General features: G+C 40.8%; 1 protein-coding gene across 1 annotated transcript; it reads left to right on the top strand.

The window, feature by feature from the left end:
* The first annotated feature begins 470 nt into the window (after positions 1-470).
* On the top strand, positions 471-6,438 carry LOC133884692 (uncharacterized). Its single transcript, XM_062324207.1, has 6 exons — positions 471-550; positions 2,177-2,459; positions 3,717-3,777; positions 3,863-3,975; positions 5,244-5,293; positions 5,830-6,438. The coding sequence occupies exons 1-6, from the start codon at positions 471-473 to the stop codon at positions 5,870-5,872; spliced, it is 630 nt and encodes a 209-aa protein (XP_062180191.1). The 3' UTR covers positions 5,873-6,438.
* The last annotated feature ends 14,558 nt before the right edge of the window (positions 6,439-20,996 follow it).

Below are 20,996 nucleotides of genomic sequence, written 5' to 3'. Positions count from 1 at the left end.
AAGAGAAATACAAATATAAAATGTACAAGAACCTGGGATAAGAAAATACAAAAAAAAATAACAAAAGTCCTAACACTATCACTCTAAACATAAAGCTGCACCATGCACCGATGAGGAAAGATCATAATAACCCTTAGATATTTCGAAGCCACCAGGAATAACATCCCGCAACAGGATGCCTTAAGACTAATGAACGCTCCAAGCAAATTCGCCGGTCAGAAAGAAACCTTGACATCGTCAAAAAAGTCGACAACCCAGAACCGAGACCTGACATCTCCGATGAAACCGTCGTTGACCCGAACAAGCCTCACACAACCATACCCAAACCATCTACAACAAACAACCATTACAAAAGACAAAAGCTACATCTCTATCACAAAAGACAACACAAAATAAAAAGGCCACCACTGAGGCCACTAACGACAAAACCGGCGACCTCCTCCAGCTCGGTGACGAAGCCGAGCACGCCCATGGCCAGCATCCTCCGCAACAAGAAGCACCAACAGCACACGCGAAGAACACCACAAAGCTCTCGTAAAAGCCAGCCAAAGTACACCTCGAGGACCTCCACGACAACCGCCAAAACCACGGACTACCCCAATAGCCACCGCCGGCACGTAGGTGGATAGCGTAGAGGCTGGGCAGAGACCATGAACCAAACATAAACCTACACCAAACTAACCTAAAATGATGAGGACATCACTCCCTCGGATACATACAATAATCCTCCATTGAACTTTCAAGGTCCAATCACAAGAGCTCGCGCACGACAATTAAATTTAGAGGTGAGTGAGCTCGTTCCTAAGCAACTCTTTATATAATTTTGAGAATAGATTACTACCTAATGATTATGTGTTATTTAGGAATCATGGAGAGGACAAGGAAACACATAGAGGAAGGCTTGGAGGCGTGGAGGAGCAGCTAGGACGTCCAACAACAGCAGGAGGTCCAGTCCAACTCGAGTCCGAATCAGCCTCGGCCTTCAGGACCAGCGAGCAATAAAACGGACGCCCAGGACGCATCCGGACTTCGTTTTCGACGATTCACATATGGTTGGAAAGATAATTTCATAAGGAAACCAATGGCGTTGGTTTGAGGTCCAAATTCCTTCTGAGTCAACGGGAAACGTCGAAACAAGTCAGCGTCCAGAATCTGTCCCGGTGCTGCGTCACCGTTTTTGGTCCGTTGGGCCATGTATCGTGTTGGAGTCCATTAGGGACGCGTCTAGGGGTCCTTGGCCGACCCTAATCCTTTATATACAGTAGCCGTCGCCTTAATTAGGGTGGGGTTTTGCTTAGATTATTCTGTCAAGAACAGTTTCGCCGTTTCGTCGGTTTGTGAGACCCCAACTCGTGAGATTAATCATTCATCTGCAATTTGGTTGCATTCTTCCTTGTTCTTGCTTGTGTTCTTCGATTCGCAGGCAAGGATTTTAGCCTTCTTGGCGAGGTCAACCGTGCAACGCCGGTTGATAACCAGAGGAGACGTGGTGCTGCGATTGCGGGGTTTCGGATCGTGTTGTTCGGAAGCCGGATCGACTTGTGTCTCGTTTCCACCAAATCGAGAGTTACCAGAACCTTTCGGAAGATCGGGAACCCTTGTTCATATTATAAAACTACAACCTACCATCTACTAAACTACCCTACTAAACACTCCTAGAATCTATCCATCTATTTCCCTCCGATCCCAGCACCAGAGGCCACCAACGGAGAAAAAATCGGTGAGATCAACATCGAGAAACCACGACCGCCTGATTGTCGCCGCTGGGCTATTGTAGCTGGGGAACGAACTCTCTCGATAGGTATAGGGTCTGTTTGGCAGAGCTCCTAGAATAGCTTCCTGGCTGAAATTAGAGAGAGCTCTGCCAAATAGCAGCTTTCAGTTTTTAGCTCTCTGAGTGAAATTTATGGGAGTTATTATCTGAAATGAACTAGAAGTTGGGAGTTAAAAAAAAGTTTCACCTTATTCACTTATCACTCAGAATTACTTCATCTATATATTTTATTTTAAAGAATTATTATAAAATTATTTTCAGCTATAGAATTACTTTCTACATAGAATTACTCATCGCAGAAAATTTAAATTAGGAATAGCTCTACCGCTATAGTAAAAATCAAAGAAAATCGGTTACGCCTGCGGAAACTGATGCGACGAGGCCCGTAAAGAGCTTTCTCAGCCTTGGGCCACGGTTCGACCCAATCACAACCCGACCAAGCCCGACCCACCTGTTCTCTCTCGGCCATGGAAGAAGCAAGGGAGCAAAGCCATGGGGACAGGGGACGCGCAGGAGATGCCGCCGATGGAGAGGACGAGGCGAAGAGGAAGGAGGACGCGCAGGAGATGCCGCCGATGGAGAGGACGAGGCGAAGAGGAAGGAGGACGCGCTTGCATCCAGCAGGCTTCTCGACCCTGGGTTCAAGCCCTCCAAGCTGTCCCAGGACCAGCTCGACAAGTTTAAGGTGCCCTTCTTCCATCGCGAATGTTCGATACGGCAAATGCGCTGTTCTTGATCCACACGCACGGGGATGCTTGCTCTGAATTCTAATTATCTGAGTTCGTGTGTCTCCACACGAAGGCTAATTCGATGACTGAGGTAGTCTATGCAGGAAAAAATACATTAGTGGGGCACAAAACTGGTGGAGATTCTTATCTTTTGATGCATAAATGAATAAGTTCGAGATTCCGTACGATTTCTGATAGATGATTTGTTTGTGTTGTTATATATGAATGATTCACTAAACTCTACTTCTATAAAGTAAGATTTAGTAAGTCTGGGTTTTGTACGATAGTCATGCATTTGGCTCATCATTGGAGTGTTAGGCGGTGTATGCTATTATGGTTTGCTGAAAATGCCGTGTTGGGGCCTGTTTGGATATGGGGGATTGGATCGAAATGCTTAGGAATGTTACAAATTTGAATTAGATCCCAAAATTCCTTGAACAATCCTCTCTATCCAAACAGGACCTTGGTGTTATGGGAACCCCGGTCGGTTTTAAGAATTTAAGACTGCAATTTTTTGTGCAAGCAAATGCTGCAGCAGAAGGAGCAAAATTTTGAGCGAGGGAGATGTTTACAACTTCCAAGTACTTCGAAAGGTTCAGGAAGAACCACATATGAATGAATTGATTATGCCTTGAAGAAACATAGGGATGATTATTTTCCATAATTCAAAGTTGCTTTGTGGAAGAACAGCAGGTGCCAGGTTATACTATAAAAGCGCATTGAATTTATCAAACCAAAGGCAATACCAAACTGAGGAAATATCATAATAGCACTTCCAGGAGTGTTGATCTGAAACTTTATCCACATACTAGACTCTGGGTTGGTACATGGAAAGAACTGTGAAAATGTAATAATAGTACTTGTCGTAGACTCATAGTGTTGATTGGAAACCCTATCCACATACTAGACTCTAGGTTGGTACATGGAAAATATATTGCAATACTTATCTGATCAGTGCTAGAGTGGATGTGATATTTGGTTTCATGGTTTGTTTTCTGTCTTCTTTTGTTTGTCATACCAAAGCTACCGCCCATTGATGCCGGTCCTGTTTTAAAAGAAATCTCAAGAATCCCAGCCCTGAAAAAAGGACAAATCTCCAGACATGTGTTTTACTTTGACATGATGGTTTCCCTTTACAATGTCCATTATTGATGTATTTGAGTACTTTCTTCTGAAGTTACCAGGTCAATTACTTAATCTGTCATGTCATGCAGGAATTACACAAGAAACGGTTACAAATAATGGAAAAGCCAAAGAATAAAAGAAAATACAAAGGTACCTCTCTCTCATGCATGTGTTCTTGTCTATGTGTGTTGCCACACAGTGGTTCTAAGCTATTTTCCATGTCATTTCCCTTTAGGAAGCACTGGGATTACCAAAGTAACCGATGATTATAAATTCACTGACAAGGATGAATCTGCTCATAATACTCCTACAAATGTACATCATACATCAACTACAGGATTCAAAGGGGTATGACTGCTTATACTTACGGCTGTGTTTTAGCTTTTACCTAAATTCTGAAGGCATTGCTTTTGGCCGAGTCCTTTTTTTTTAGAAAGCCCAGGTCTTTCATACAGGCTTACCTATAGTAATGAAAGTTCTATATCACTACAGAATCTTGCTTCATCAATCCTAGTAATATTCAGATTGGTCTAAGGTATTGAAAGTTGTTCCAAGTAAGGCAACAAACTGCTTTATTTGAAGTTTTAGCAAGTACTGTGGAGAAATACAAACTGTTTCCATAGTTGTTTTACCGGTAGCACACACTGATGGTTAAATCGTTTTAATAACAATCAAGCAATGAACTAAATGGTAAAGCAACTTAGTGCTTTAGTTTAGTTTGTAGGTAAAAGCACCAAATGCAAAACTCTAACATCATCAAAGTGCATTAAGTAATTGTCCGTTGATTACATAGAATTGTGAACTGAAAATCTTTCACGCTATTTTTCTTTCACTGTCAGGTACATAGGGATGGCAATGGGTACAATTTCCGTAGATAGAAGCTATACAAACTCATACCCGTGAGCTATTTTTCAAACCCACACCCGCACCCATTACCCGTCACGGGTAAAAACTGACACCCGCGTCCACCACCCACGGGCACGCCTGTATGCCCGCCAATATAGTAAACATGTATTAAACCTAAAAGCAAGTATGTAACAATAATATCATCAACTTAAACATACAACTTAACTAAGATAATGAAGAAGCATCTTACAGATATATAGCATGCATATCATATTAGTACATTACCACAGTGGTTATGGACTGTGGAATGGAACAGAAACCCTAAGGGAAGTATGCAGCTTATATATTAAAAATGAAGCAGGCCCACATGTTAGATGTGTGGAGCGGGTACACAGGTACGAAGTGGGCACGGGTAAGCCTATTTCATACCCATCTCTCTGTACCCGTTGGGTTTAACTTCAAACCTGCACCCATACCCACAGGTAAACATTGCATCCCAAACCTGTGTCCGTTAGAGTCTTTACACGTGGGCAAAATGTGCACATTGCCATCCCTACATATACACGTCAACGCATGATAAAAACTTGATATGCCCAATTGAGCAGATTTGGTCACCACTGGGTGGTATCCTAGTCAATTTTACATCCTCTTAAGATATTAATTTGATTACGATTCAGATTCATATGGATCACTCATCTTACTTTAATTTATACCTTACAAATATGGTTTCATGCAATAATCTTGATGGTTTTACCACCATATATTTGCAGGAATCTGCATCAACCCTGTCCTCGAGGAACAAAAGGAAGTTACATTGGGGGTACTTTTTCATTACTGTATCATTCTATCTGCGGCACTCTTATGTTACTCTTAACTTCTTTAGTGTTCATGCAATCTAACTGCACTGCTTCACCTTTCATTGTTCAAAAAGATCATTTTCATTGCACAATTCCTTTTCGTTATTCAAAGATTTTAATAGCATTGCTTCACCTTCCATTGTGCAAAAAGGAAACACTGTTTTACTTGTCAACTTCGATACATGGACAAACTAGGGTACGAAGGTTTCACGATGCAATTAACTAATATAATCTCTTTTTATATATAGGAATAAAGTCTTCGTTGCTAATCTTGAGGTTTCTATTATGAATTTTGTCTGATGAACATGTTTGCAATTCACGAGAAAGTAATAAAAGCAGAATTGTCGTAGTTCTGATGGGATCCTGTTGCGATAACAGGCTAGTATGGTGTGACATATGACCGCATTTTAGAAATGCTGATGTGTCAGTTTATTCACCCATTCTTGTGAAAAGCAATGATAACCTTTGATGCTTATCTCTTGTGTTTCATATATTTCAGGCTTGATATTAAAGAACGATGGGAAAGGAAAGCAAACATGTGAATTTCTAAATATCAGTGGTGTTCTAACAGTGAAAGCATGCCCCTACTGCATTTGATCGAAAACAGAAGGACAAAGAAAATGGCAGACCTTTTTCGGGGTTCATTAGGTTGTTTGGTCAGGTTCTTGCTTCTGTCAGAAGGCAGAACACTGGAGCGAAAAAAATCTCAGTACTTGGCAGCAAGTTAGAATCTGATTTTCAGGGTTTTGTCAGATAATTTCTCCAGTTATTGTGGCTAGACTTTTCTCTCTTCTGTTTGATTCACAAACTTGCAAGTGTCTGCCTTTAGGGATTTTTTATTTTTATATATTTCTAACATAAATAATTAAATAAATATACTCTGGATGAAATGATTTACAGAATTAGCCACCTACCCCCTCTTACAGGGAAGAAAGGAGCCTACTACCCTCTCAGAGGGCGGTAAGTGCCACAATGGCAGGTCCAGCTCTTATCACCCTCTAATGAGGTGGTTAGACTTTTTTCTCAGTTTTTCTTCTTTTCTCTTTCTCTATTTGTATAAGAGGTTTGTCATACTCTAAAATTCACGAATTTTTTTTATGATCTATAATTCATGATGAATTCATTTTAAAAGGATTCACCTCAATATCTTATGTAGGTTTTAAAATAAAATCCTCTAAAGAGGGCTACTTTTAGAACTTCTAGTAAATTTTAAGCTTAAAAAATTCTTAAAAGTCTAGAAAAAATCATTAATATTTCTCTCATGTGTCTTAATAATATCTAAAATTATTTCTAACCTTAGGTTACTTGATAAAAAAATGAGTTACTATGTAATGTTTTGTTTATATGCAATTTTCTCATTTCATGTGATATTCTCTTTTTAATTTAATTTGAATTCAAACAAATTCAAATATACACAAATTTATTCAAACTCTTATGGAATACATATATAAAGTGCATGAGTCCACTTGGATAATCCTGCAGTTATTTATCATAGCCCGATCACTATCGGGAAGGATATTTTGGTGTTTGAGCACCTCACGGTCTGATGAATGTGCACAAAATAACATAAGTGTTTGAATAATTTTGTGCAGGTACTTGTCTGGTTGTTGACATTTCTTTTTTATTTGACGTCACACTCTAAATTGTGTACGATCATATTTATATGTATTTCATAAAAAGTTTTGATGAATTTGTGCATGTTTAAATTTATTTGAATTCAAATTAAATTAAAAAGAGAATATTATATGAAATGATAAAAATACATATAAATGAAGTATTGTAAAGGAACTTACTTTTTTTTACCAAGTAACCTATGATTGAAAATAATTTTAGATATTATTAAGACGCATGAGAGGTTTTGGGAATTTTTTTAAGACCTTAAAAAGTGTTATACGTTCTAAAAGTAACCTTTTAAAGTTTTTTATTTTAAAACTTACTCAAATATTAAGGTGAATCTTATTAAAATGGATTTATCATGAATTATAGACCCTATAAAAAAGATTTAATGAATTTTGGAGTAAAAAACTCTACTGTTCAAATAGAGAAAAAGAAAAAGATAAAAATTAGTCATCGAAGGGCGGTAAGGGTTGGACTTTTCATGGTGGCACCATACCATCTTTAAGAGAGCAGTAGACATCTAATTCTACAAATTTTTTCATTCAAGATATATTTATTTAATTATTTATGTTATAAAATATAAAATAAAAAAAGTCATCTTTAGGTCCTACTTCTGATACCTGAGGCCCACGTAAGGCCCAGAATACCCCAATTTTTGCAAGGCCTAGCACAACCATTCTCGGAACCCTCTCAAAAAAAGAACATTCTCGGAAGGTCCTGATTTGGCCTTTTCCTTTTCCTTTGTAATTATTATGTGTATTGCAACTGTTGTCGTCAAGAGGTTATGATAATATAAAGATAATTTCTCGTATACTTTATCCTACTTGCTTCTGCTTGTTTGTAAGAACGAAGCAGGTGAACCCAAACGTGCAATAAATTATCAATGGGCGGCATCTAGATCGCCTATTGTATTTAGTCCATCTCTACACCCTTGGCCACCTCTTGCGTGGTTCATTTGGGAGCTTTGTGATGGAGTGATGGTTATCTTATGTTTTTTTGTTCGTACTATGATCCCCGGTCAACGAAAGTATACTTCAACTTGCAGCTGCATATGCAAAGTTGCGCAGGAACATGTACAAATTATTTAAATCAATCTAAAAAACTTAAAGTTGTTGTTGCACGTTTGATAAAGAATCGAGCATGTCTCATGTGATGTCTCATATGCTAATTGAACCGGAGTAACCCAATCGCGTGATCAGAAACTTTGGGCGCTCAGACGCTAGCCAGAGCAGAGTAGCAGATCAGCACAGCTGCATGGACTTATTCTTTTTGTACTTGTGTGGTAACGAGAGGATAAGAAAATATATGAGAAAAATACAACGAGATGATCTCAAAAGGTAAGAAAATATATGAGAAAAATAAAGCACAAATTGCGCTCCCTATACCGAAAAGTTAAGAGAGGATATGCAAAATGGACTTCGTAGCTGAAGACAAGAAAGGTTGAACGAGAGATTGGCATGTTTGATTTGAAGGCTGAGATCAAGAACTGGTAGGAATAGCATCGGTCAAGGGTCAGTCATCATCTCACGGATAATCTTGCGATGTGCTAACCCTTTCTGGTCTTTTACCTGACTTTCCCTGCTGTTTTCGTCATGATACAACTTGGCCATTCTTCTTGTAATTATTTTGTCTGCCAAATGTTGTCGTCGAGAAGCACATAACGATAATTTCATATCTTCCTCCTCCTGCTGCTGCTGCTGCTTGCTTTGTAAATGAAGCAGGGGACGCAATCGTGCATTAGATTATCGATGGGCGGCGTCTATATCGCCGCCAGTTTTCACTGCATTTCTGAACCCTCGAGCACCACTTGCGCGGTTCATTATTTCGGTGCTTTCCGATCGTTATCCTGTTCTTTTTTGTTCGTACTATGATCCTAGCTACGCCGACGCAGATATACTTCAACTTGTAGCTGCATATGCAAACTTGCACTCTAGCCTTAAGGTTTTGGCATATATAATTAACCAAGTGGAGAAACTGAAACAGAAATGGAACGAGCCACAGCTGTGAATCTAGTAGGAGTAACCATTGGTCGGCGTAAGGTCAAAAGTTTCATCAGAAACTGTGGGCTGGGCTACCCAGTGCTCCACAGGATTAACAAATTTAATTAGGGCAAACTAATCAAGCGCAGTATTAGCATTGCCTACAGCGAGAATATTAAGAGATGAAAGGCAAAGTGGACTTTGTCGTTGAAGAGAAGAAAATGGTAAAGAAACAATGTCGACTAGTAGGGTAGCATAGTAAGAATATATTTTCTCTGATTGTAAATATAGGTCGTTTTAGTCTTCTTAACTATTTTCTAAATATAAGTTATTCTCAAATTTCTATGTTCTTTTTTTTCTTTTATTTCTTTCTTACTCTTATTTAATAAATACTATCACTCTCACGAATAAATAAGTTATCTTTTCAATACAGAATAAATAAAGAGCAACAAGATCATTTGATCTATTTTTTTAATTTTTATACATAAATTTAAAATAACCAACGTTTATAATCGAAAAAAGTATACTCCGTAGTACTCTATGTACGTAGCCTAGCGCCCTAGCCTAATTAAAAGCATAAGCTATTAAGGCCTAAGGGAGAAGCTAGCCAGCTAGGCTCGTACACAGCTGATCGAGCGCAAACCGAGTTTGGTGATGGTTCAATTGGTCATGGTAAAGGCGATCGACGTAACCGGAGTTGGTAGCCGTACCAATGTTCGCTGCTGAAATGACTCGTGCATTGACTCTAGGCTAGGTTCTTAGTCAGCGTACAGGGAGGGATGAGGATTCCCTCGTTTCACTACTCGATATCGTGATATGGAAGTTAGAGAATCTCGATCTGTATATAGAGTGAATAGAAATTCCATTAAATTTTAAGTAGTTTTTCTAATTATTGTGTAATGTGTCTCTTTTCTACATAAAATAAAATCATGTAAAAATTACTGAACCTAGAAACTAAACTAGTAAAACCTTAATACAAAGAAGAAGTAAGAACACAATAGCAACAAACACTCTACACTCTAGCATTCTAACCAAAGAAGCATTAATATTGTGAACCGGTCCATTCTGACTGCAAAGAACAGAGAGATTTGAAATCTTCGTCTCCTTAGTGGTCTAATCAAGAGTCCTAGCGATCTGACTCCCCCTATTGTCAGTATGACTCATTGTCATGCAGAAAATAGAACATAAACCATCTTGGACCAACGAGATACAACAGATGGGATCCAACTAAACGAACTTCAAATTCAATAAAATTTGAACTAAAGGTACATTTACATGGAAAATCACCAAAAAAAAAGATCCATCCCAAAAAATCAAGATATCATCGTAAAAGTCCACGATTTTCAAAGTGTCGATGAAAGAAAATATATCTTCTATGAACAAAATACGGTGAGAGCCAACTTATAGGATTGGCTCAAATTTAAAGGAGAAGTGGAGAGAAAAGGAGTACTAAGATGTATTTCTATGAATTGAACTCTCTTTTTACTATATGTCCACGATCTGTATTTATAGCATCTTATATAAGGTAAGTATTCATTCACACCCCTAGAGGGGATAGAGATATAAATCGTCACTAGATAACCGGGACCTAGAGCTAGCCTGTTAATACATGACTTGGGTTTGGGTAAATCTGAATGTACCCTAATAACATCATCTGGTTGTGAAACAATAGTGGCAACAAGTGGTCTTAGTGGGGTGGTTGTAGCTAGTCGTCTGTTACGGCGTCGCTTTGCCTAGGGTGTCAGGTCGGTCACGGATAGACCAGTATTAAATGCAGGTCACCTTATGTAGACAGAGAGCGACCAGTGGGTCTCCCTCTGGTTGATCTTTCTGAAAGATTGATGGCTCCTCTAAAGGCTTCGGGGGTCAGTGGCCTCTAGGTATCTGCAGCCTCTGGAGTCGAGGCTCCATGGCGACTATGAAGCCTCGGGATTCTGAAGGGGTCTTGCCTAGGAAACCACAAACATTGACATGTGAAACTAGAGGTATTGGGGTCCTTGATGTGACCCTAACACAAAGAAAACAGAGGTGAGGAATGAAAAGTTGCAAGAACTCTAAATTTATGGTGCTCGTGAGATGAGGGATGAAAATCAACCTCCATATGATATATTACAGTCTATTACTACCGATACTATTATACATATCTATCAAGTTACGCATAATTGTAATAGTCTGCTACCATAAAATTAAAGTAGTGTAATAAATTTTATTCTTTTATGTTTCTATGTAATCTGTTTATATAAATATTATATTTGTAAAACCTGACAATACAAGGTTTATCCTGGCACCGCCACTGTGTGTATGCCTCTATCATGCTTATTTAAGAATATATAATACTCATTGACAGAAAAAAAAACATATAATATTTAAGAATGTTTGAAACTTTTTGTCGAGTTTTCTTAATTTGCTAAAAAAGGTAAATCAAAATTTAAAAATTTGCACTAAAATAAATGGAGTATCATCCATTAATAGCCCTTTGATTTTGAATTATTTGTCTAGCGCAAGGGGCGGACCTACATGAGGATAAGGGTGTGCAGATGTACACCCAAATTATTTTGCAAAAAACTATATATTGTATATATATATTATGTAGCTAGGCTCAACACTAATTATTGTTGCGCCACCTCTAGTTGTAATTAAAAAAATAATACAATTATAATCCGCAAGATAAAGAGTTACAACCAGATGCAAATAAAAAAATAAGTTGCAATTGCACTATAAATGAATGTAACTCCTAACAAATTTCTTGCCTAATAATGTATAACCTAAGGAACACGACATGTAATCATAACACAATCTAAGATGTAACTCTGATCATTATATATATAAACTCGTTAGCTTCTCGTGTTGCAATTATATATTTCTAGATGCTCGGTTGTATCTGGTCTACTAACGGATTGTAACTGATAATTTTTTGAGTTGTAACCAGGTGTGTGCATAGTGGTAAAATATAGTGTGTTAAGCGTAGAATAGACTCGTCGTATGTGTGTGTATCATATTTTCCTTAGTTCACGGGCTTTTGCCCTTTTCTCACTAACGTAGTTGTATTTCCGTGGCCCAAACGGCCAAGCCCAACGCCACAATACCCTAAGCCCTACGCACCAAGTCAGCAATGACTCTAGTGGCCCAACGCCCAGCAACCAACTCCCAACCCCCAATTCCCTAATTATGCAACTAGATCCTGGTGGCCTAACATCCAAACGCACGTACGAGATAGAGAATGACGGCACCAACCCTAGCGGCGATGCTAGCATGATGAGGGCAGGGTGGCATGAGCTCAACCACGTCCATAGGTGTCACTTCATATTTGGAGGAGCTACAATTTGCAAAGCTTCGATACCCTCAAATGTGTATTATCAGCTTCTCACCTTCAATTCTTCGAAAATGTTATTGCTAATTTGTAAATAACTATCACTTCAATTATAGTTTCTAAATAAAAGATAAATTTCATTTCCTTGTACTTAATTATGCAATCATGTGACATGCTGTCCTTTGAATTTCTTTTCTATTGAGTACTGATGCATGAAATGAAAGATCAATGTGATATTGTGATCAGATAAGGTACACAATTTATTTAAATGATATCTTATTCATTTTATAGTATATGCTTTCCTACTGATAAATGGTATTGTTCTTTCTCCCGATGTTATCGGATAATTTTTTTAGCTAGCTATGCACAGTTATTATTAAAATATTGTGCCCACCGCTATCTAGCGCATATGTAAAGAAGACATAAAGTTTGAGCAATAGTATTTGTCTAGACAATATATATAGTTTTAACATGTTACTAGTCAAACTGTTAAATTATAAATTTTTAACAGTCATAATACGTCCACATAAGGAAAAAAAGGGCAGAATACAGGTGTTGTGCTTTCTTTGTATGCACGACAACGAATATAGGGAAAACCATTGAGCATTTGCTCGCAAAGAAAATGCAGCATAATTATCAAAACTAGATAGGAACCGTGTGAAAACATTTTCCACTCCATTTATTCTCACTTAGGATTTGAAAGTCACTGATTGTGGTTCAGGGGCCCCACATGTCATTAAGGTCATGACCAGAAAATCCTAAATTATTACTCTTTCGGTTCCTAAATAGACGACGAGTTAAAAAATTCTTACGATCAAATTTTAAATTTTTTAACTATTAATATACACAAAAAATATTAAAATTTATCAATGAAAATGATACTACTAAAATTTCTTATGACAAATACTTTTGAATATTATATTTTTAATAACTTTAGATAACAAATACTTAGAAAAAACAATGATCATATAGATCGATGACTAAACCGATGTCCTAAACAATCAGCAGTGACGAACTCAAGGGAAACAAGTTGCTCTTCTTCTCTCCTCCACCTCAAAGAACGGAGGTAGTACTAGCAATTTCTAAATTTTCTTAGCAGCGAAGCCCGTAGGAAGAATCAATGTAGGTATCCATGTGTCGTTCTCAAAGTTAAAGCTTAACCAGGCAAACCGGAAAAAAGCTTCTCCTATTCCTACGTCCCCGGGGACTTGGGTGGTTGGGAGGTCGCCGACAGAAATTCTTTTTCACGTGCACGCACGCATTGTTTCGCTCACGCCATTCTCCCGACAGGCCTCTTTTTATTTTTAGAATTTTTTTCAAAAACATTTTCTAATTAAATTTTTCTTCAAAACATTTCTCGTTAATTTTTTTAAAAAGTTATTAAAAAACTTATCACGATAACTTGTTTTGATATCTTTTTTGAAAAACTTTTAAAAAAGGAAAGTTACAAAAAATAAATAAATAAAGTTATGAGTTGATGTATCAGCGCCCATGAAATAGCACAGTCGCCGAGCAGTTTATTTGGTCCGTACGTCGCGATGGGGACCCCGGACGGGTCCATGGCTTCCGTCGGGTTGGCTGCGACTGGGCTGTGGGCCCGCGATCGGTGTGGTCCGACGCAACGCGGGTACACGCCAGCTCGTGATCGGCTCGTGCCGGGCCCGTCCCTCCACGTGCCTGCCCCCGCCTGGCTCTTGCTTCCCTGGGGCGAAGCCGATATTGCCACGCACCAGCACGGAGTTGTACTCGCGGAAACGGCGAACGGGGCGTGGAACGTGATGATGTGGCCTGGCAGTTGCGTGTCCACGCTGGCATTGTGTTCGACTTGAGAAGTGGTCAAAGCACAGTGCTTCCCCGGGTACAATCTTTGCTTCAGCAGCGTATGTTATAGTACCTGTGTATATGCAATCTTGCGGCAGCCCTTAGTATATTCAGATGTCCCGGATATTATTTAATCCTTGACGTCAGTAATAATATGAACAGCAGTTTTGTCTAGAACTGCGAATAGTGAGGTAGGTACTACCAAGGATGAATGGAGTTTGCTAATAGAAACATTTCTGATTATTCTTGCAAGAAATAGGAGAATCGATGCTAAATGGGTAATTTGATTTCTTATTCTTACAAGAAACCAAGATATTTTTGTTTTTTCCTAGCAGAAGAATCACTTAAAATGATGTTTTTTACTAAGAATCACCACCACTCTCACATATAATGTTTCAAGAATCTGAATTTATTGTACTAGCCAAACGGTAGTATAAATTTATTCTAATTCATCCTAGAATGTTTATAGGAGAATCCTGAACTGTGCCAAACGGGCTGATTTTCTTAAACCAGTTTTAGCCTATTTTTTAAAAAAATTTGTTTGTTTGCTCTAACTAACTGGTTTTCCATAAACCCAGGATGTCCTGTTTTTATCAAAATCGACTCCTTCTGGTTTTTCACGAAATAGGTTTCAATATATTGTTCCCGACAACCTCTGTGACCAAGTTGAAGCAGGCGTTGGCCGCCATGGTGGAGAGACGATTCTGCACTGGTTTAAATGACTCGGCCCGCGATGAGTCCGTCGGCGACAATGGTGGTGGCGGAATGGCGATGTCTCAGACGCCAGAAAGGCGGTGAAGCAGTAATTTAGTAAAACTCATTTTCAATCCGTATAACCCAAACAAAATATTCAGTAAACCCACGCTAACAGAATAACTACTTAAAATTGGTTTCCCTAAACTACTCATAAAACATGTTTTATGAAAACTATATTTTCTGTATATCCAAACAACCACTAAAGATCAAAACTCCTCTCTTTAAAAATAAGAATCTTGGGGTGGCTGTAGTATAAATTCATCTAAGACAAAAGGCTTATGAACTTCTAAATTCTTCCATATTTTGCTATCCATCTCTAACTAATACTCTTTCTGACGTATTAAGATTTGAAAATATCAACCTTTGTAAGTTTTAACTAATAATTGATCAAATTATATGCAGATTTAGTGCACAAAATTTATATTAATAAATGTAAGAGAAGTAATGGTAAAATATACTTTTGAAGACTTTTCAAATCATAATATGCCGAAAGAAAGGGAGGAAGTATATGGGTACAATGGATGGTGACAAAAGTATTTTGCAAATTGCATGAAACAAATAATCTATTGTAGTAAATCCTAGTCACTTATATATCTTAAAACCTAAAAATCTGTTGGTGGACCTACGATTTGGAAAGAACGAAAGCATAGTCACGTATATATTTGCAACTATAAATGTTACGTTTAAAACAGCATGATGCATGATGCATGTTTGCGTTCGACGACCTAAATGGCTGCTAGGGCAAATTTGTGCTTGTGCACGAGCAATTTCCAGTTGGTGTACCTAACATTAACAGATACAAAACATCCTGTGCTGATCTGTTCTAACTTCTATTAATGTAATTAATACTCTATGATCACCTCAAGGACAGCAAAAAGAGTTTTATTCTGGAGCAACGGAGTGGTAATACCCGTTCTGTTTGTCAGCTAGCATGAGTAGTCACCATGACCTCCCTAATCCGCGATGGTTTAAGAAGACACGCCCGCACGCATGTATGCGACAAAATGACGCTTGGCTTGCATGTATATGGAGTTGTACACTCTTCCATGCATGACTCATCAATTGTTAGACTAGTATATATATTTTAATTTGCACCTGTCCGGACATTTTTTATGCCCATCGTTACTAATTTAGTGTCCATCAGATATAGATCCAACTGTTGAAGTATTTATTCTTCAACACTCTTTCTTTCTCCTCGAGATATCTCCACCATACCTTTCCTCCTCACCACCGGATCCACCTTCACTGCCGTTCCCTTGCTAATCTCTCTCTTTCTTGATGTCCTTATTGTTGATCCCGTCCATCGCCCTCCCGCCACCCACGACTCTGACAACGTTTAGCCGCACCACCGGCCTAGCTTCCCTCTAAGTTCAGGGAACATGGTGAACCACATACCCTAACCCCAATAACCTGAACTCTAACAGCTCACTCTGGTCAAAGCTCATCAGGTATGGAGCAAATCGGGTATAATCTAACCGAAGTGAAGTGATCGAATCTTACTAGAGTTGGAGAGGAAGGTGAAGAGGGAATGAGTCAAAAAATCTGGTGAGGGAGGTGGCCTTTGCAGCTCTGTGACCATGACCACTTGGCGTTTGTTTCACAGTTCAAAGGGCCACATGTCTTTATTTTATTTTATTTGGCCAGGTTTCAGGTTCCAGAAGTCAAACTATCGGCGTAGAACATCACATGTCGTCGTGCCGCATACCCAGAATTGCTGCAACTAACGGTTTATTTGTATTAGTTAGGGATTTTGAAAAGTAATTTTTAAAAGTTGAAGCTAAAATAAACAAGTTGTTTTCATAATCTGTTTTTTAAAATCTCACTCTTTTCAACTACAATCTATGAGTTATCTCCCATTAGCATTTTTCATATTGTGAACATAAGTAAAATTGAGGTTCACACATAAGCCTCTGTAATTATGCACCAGTGCCATCACTTTCTCCTTGGACCATTATTTTTTTTTCATCCTCTATTCTATTCCTCTTCTCCATCCTCCAGCCATGGTAAAAGTTCCTACGCCCTCCCCGCTACTAACACCGCCACCGACCATGTCGGAGGGGACAACGTGGAGCTCCAAGGAGTCCTCCTCAGCAGCCTCCTCAGGGCTCGATTTCAAGGACACCGCCCTCACCCTTCGCCTCTCAAGCTCCGACATCGGCCACATGCACGCCTCCACCTCCAACCACGTCGATTGCAGTTCCTCTCGCTCCGTCGTCGCATCCGATGCCCCCCTCCCCAAGTACGCAAGCGCACGCTCACACGCTGAGAGACTCGTGGGGGTTCAATCGGAGTCGATTTGTGTCTGATTGATTTGTTTGTGTTGGTGCAGGGCGTGAGTGGAGGGGTGGCCGTCGATGAGCAGAACCTAGAGGAACGCACTCCCTAGGGGAATATTTCTCAAGGTGGCAGTGCTCGGCACACCGTACTAGTGGCCAGCGCAAGGTGGACCTCAAGGCATAAGCGGGTGTAGCGAACATGATCATTTTAAGACATGTATGTGATTTTAATGATTAATGACAATATAGTCAATAAGACTAACATGCTTGTCAAGTATATACTTTAGTAGATCTTATAGGTACTATACATGAAAAAACCACCAAAGCCGAATTCAAAAAAGATTAAATTGGACGAGTTCAGAGAAGATTGCACTCACTTGATGATCTGGTGCTCAAAAAAGATAACACAACAGATGGTCTGGTGCTCTGAAAGTTATATACACTGGAGTATTTTCAGCTCAGAGGAGAAAAATAAAAACTACACCGATGGTTCGGTGCTTAGCAAGATGTACACACCGGAGCATTTCCAGGAGGAATATTTTAATACGGAAGATTTGTACACACCAGATTGTCTGATGCTTAGAGAGGATATACACATCGAAGCATTTCTCCAGATAACTATTGAAGACTGACGATCTACATGCTGGATGGTCCGGTGCTTGGGGAACTCTGGGTGCTTGGGGACTACTGTTCATAGCCCCGAGCACTCTCTCCCGAATATGCTTTTTCTTGGTCCTCGGGGAACTCGGGCACTCAGGGACCACTGTTCATGGCCCCGAGCGCCCTCTCCCGGAACTTAGCTTCTCGGGTCCTCGGGGAACTCCGGTACTCGGGGACCACTGTTCATAGCCTCGAGCGCCCTCTCTCGGAACTTGGCTTCTCGGGTCCACGGGGAACTCGGGTACTCGGGGACCACTGTTCATGGCCCCGAGCACCCTTTCCCGGAACTTGATCTTCTCGGACCTCGGGGAAGAATCCCCGAGGGAATGCGCTATGTGGCACTCTACTGTCCTGGCCTCGGGACTCGGGGACCCCCGGTTCCCATGTCACCGACAACGCTGGATGGTTGCACCAAAGTATTTTACAGGAGAAGGTCTCAATGGCTAGTTTGGCATGATTGTACACGCCAGATGGTCTGGTGTCCTAAAGATCTATACACCAGACAATGAACAGTGTAGAAGAAGTGGCTCGGTTGGTTGAAGTATACACACCGGATAGTTCGATGATAGAGTAAATTAACATCAGAATATCTGGTGTTCACATGAGTTTGAGTGGAGTTCCAACGACTAGTTTTCTACAGCTGTACACACCGGATGGTCCGGTGCTTATATTATTGTTAACAAAGGATCATCCAGTGTTCATATTATTTTGTGACCGTTGGAGTAACGGCTAGTGCCCGAGTTGAGGCTATAAATACCTCCACTCGACCATTTGAGTGTGTTGGAGTCCAAATAAGCTCATAGACACTTGAGAAGATATCTAAACTACCAAAGTGCTAAAAGTGATCATCCAAGGTAATTAAGCACCAGATTAAGAGAGTGATGAGTGCTAATAGGTCTAGAAAGAGTTGTTGCTAGGTGTTGCTGACTAGAGAGATGATCAAAGAGTGATCCTATATTATACCAAGTGGTAAGTCGATACCTTAGAGTCTTGGTGACTCACCGGTACCGTGAGCCTAGGTGGCTCATACTTGTTGACCCTCCAACTTGGTGTGGAGCGGCAACAAGACACTTGTAGGGGGACGCAGAGACCCTTGTCTTGGTGGCTCAAGTTTTGAAGTGAAGACGACAGCAATGAAAGTGCATCTAGTCTCTATGTGTTGTTTTGGTAATTAATGATAATACCTATGGGCTAACAATAGTGTTGAGTTTGCTAGTAGGTTGTTTCACAGGTGATGCATAGAGGAGAGATATGCATCAGGATGAAGAGCTCTTAGTAATGCTTGGGTAGGTTAATGACAATACCTATAGACTAACAATTATATTGAGAATTCTTATTAGGTTATTCTATAAGAGATGTATAAAAAATGAAGCATGAATTCATTAAGAATTGCATCAAAGCCATTGAGATCTTAGTGATGCTCATAAGAGGAAAGAAAAACTCATAGAAGATTGTCGATAAGCGTGAATGCTAATTTACTTATGGAGATCAAGTAAATAAATGTATGCTATTATTAATAGAGTTTTATGGAATAACTCATGTGTTGTGTGCTTGAGAGTGAGTTAGGGTTATGATCCATAAAAAGACATAAGTTGAATTAAAATCATATATGCTAAGAGTGAAGAACAAGAGTGAACTCCATATATGATAAAGTGAATTCCTTAAAGATGTCTGTCGGAAGGTGAACTCCTAAAGCAGGGATTCGGAGGGACCCCCTTTGAGATTCGGCAAGGGGATGATTCTGAATCTGTTTTGCGGGTGAAATAAATGGGCGTAAATGCGATGGCAGGTGGAATGGAATGATCGGATGCAAAATGCAGTAAATGCACTGGAGGGATTTTTAGACAGGTTCGGGCCTCACTGAGCGTAATACCCTACTCCTGTGTGGATGCTATAAATGCACTGAGAATATCTCTCAGGGATGTTGCTGGTTACAAGAATATTTGTCTATCCTAGAGTTTTGGGTTCCTTGTTCTTCGGTGATCTTAGTTTCTGTGCTTGTACTGAACCTCTGTCTTGTTCCTTGGCTTCCTTCGATCGGATCCGGATCCTCTTTCCGTGTCCACCGGTTCCTCTTAAATACTCGCCAGCGGTAGCGTGCCCAGAAAGGGAGGGCACGAGTTCCAAGGCGCCATAAATGGAAAGCAATCATGGGGGTTGAAAACGTGCCCCCGTCCGATCTCGGTCATCATGATGTCGTTCTGCAACGGGCACCGCGGAGAGGGCCCACCGGGCAGCCACCGCGCAACCCGGTGTGCCTGTTCGGTCTTATACGTCTGACACAGCAGGGCGGCAGGTGGGGCGCCTTGGGCCTCGTGATGTTATCCCGAGGCGCGCCGGATGACGCGGGATGGGACCTGTGCATTAATGTCCCCACGCCCTCCTGCCAGAATGTGGCAGGGACTGACACCGAGCGTGGCAGGAGCAGTTGGAAGTGACAGGCCACGCGCCCTCTTAAATGCGGCATCGGGCCTTTCACTGGTTGACACCTCACGGCTGGACCTCTGTGGGGGCCACCGGCGAAGGACTTCTTAGGCCGTCGGGAACTGAGTGCTCGGGGGTCACTGTTCCCAGCCCCGAGCACTCTCTCCCGAATATGCCCTTTCTTGGTCCTCGGGGAACCGAGTGCTCGGGGGCCACTGTTCATGGTCCCAAGCACTCTCTCCCGGAATTGACTGTTCAGGTCCTCGGGGAACCGAATGCTCGGGGGCCACTGTTCACGACCCCGAGCACTCTCTCCCGGAACTAACTCCCTTGGGTCGTCGGGGTACTCGGGTGCTCGGGGGCCACTGTTCGCAGCCCGGAGCACCCCCTTCCCGGTACTCGGCTTTTCTGGTCGTCGGGGGACTTGGGTGCTCGGGGGGCCACTGTTCGCAGCCCCGAGCACTCTCTTCCCGGCACTTGGTCTTCGCGGATCATCGGGGAACTCGGGTACTCGGGAACCACTGTTCATGGCCCCGAGCACCCCCTCTCGGTACTTAGTCTTCTCGTACCCCGCGGAGATGATCCCCGCGGGAGGGCGCCACGTGGCAAATTGCTGATCTGGCCTTGGGACTCGGGGACCCCTGGTTCTTGATTCACCGACAATGTCGAATACAAATTGATTTTTCTATGGCAAGCGACAAAAGGCAAGCAAGACTCGGTTGCGATGAACCATCCGTGGTGAAGAGTGAGCAAATAGCTTGGCATTAAAGGACCAATACGTTGGTGAAGAGCGAGTGAAGGCTTCGCGCCAATACCGTGAGAG

The sequence above is a fragment of the Phragmites australis genome, chromosome 1, assembly GCF_958298935.1.
Source record: "Phragmites australis chromosome 1, lpPhrAust1.1, whole genome shotgun sequence".
Classification (NCBI taxonomy): Eukaryota; Viridiplantae; Streptophyta; class Magnoliopsida; order Poales; family Poaceae; genus Phragmites; species Phragmites australis.
This window is presented reverse-complemented; position numbering and strand designations above follow the sequence as displayed.

Coding starts and splice junctions, on each gene's coding strand:
- LOC133884692 (XM_062324207.1), top strand. CDS start 471: ATGGCCAGCATCCTCCGCAACAAGAAGCACCAACAGCACACGCGAAGA. Junction 2,460..3,716: donor ACCAGCTCGACAAGTTTAAG/GTGCCCTTCTTC, acceptor CATGTCATGCAG/GAATTACACAAGAAACGGTT. Junction 3,778..3,862: donor GAATAAAAGAAAATACAAAG/GTACCTCTCTCT, acceptor ATTTCCCTTTAG/GAAGCACTGGGATTACCAAA.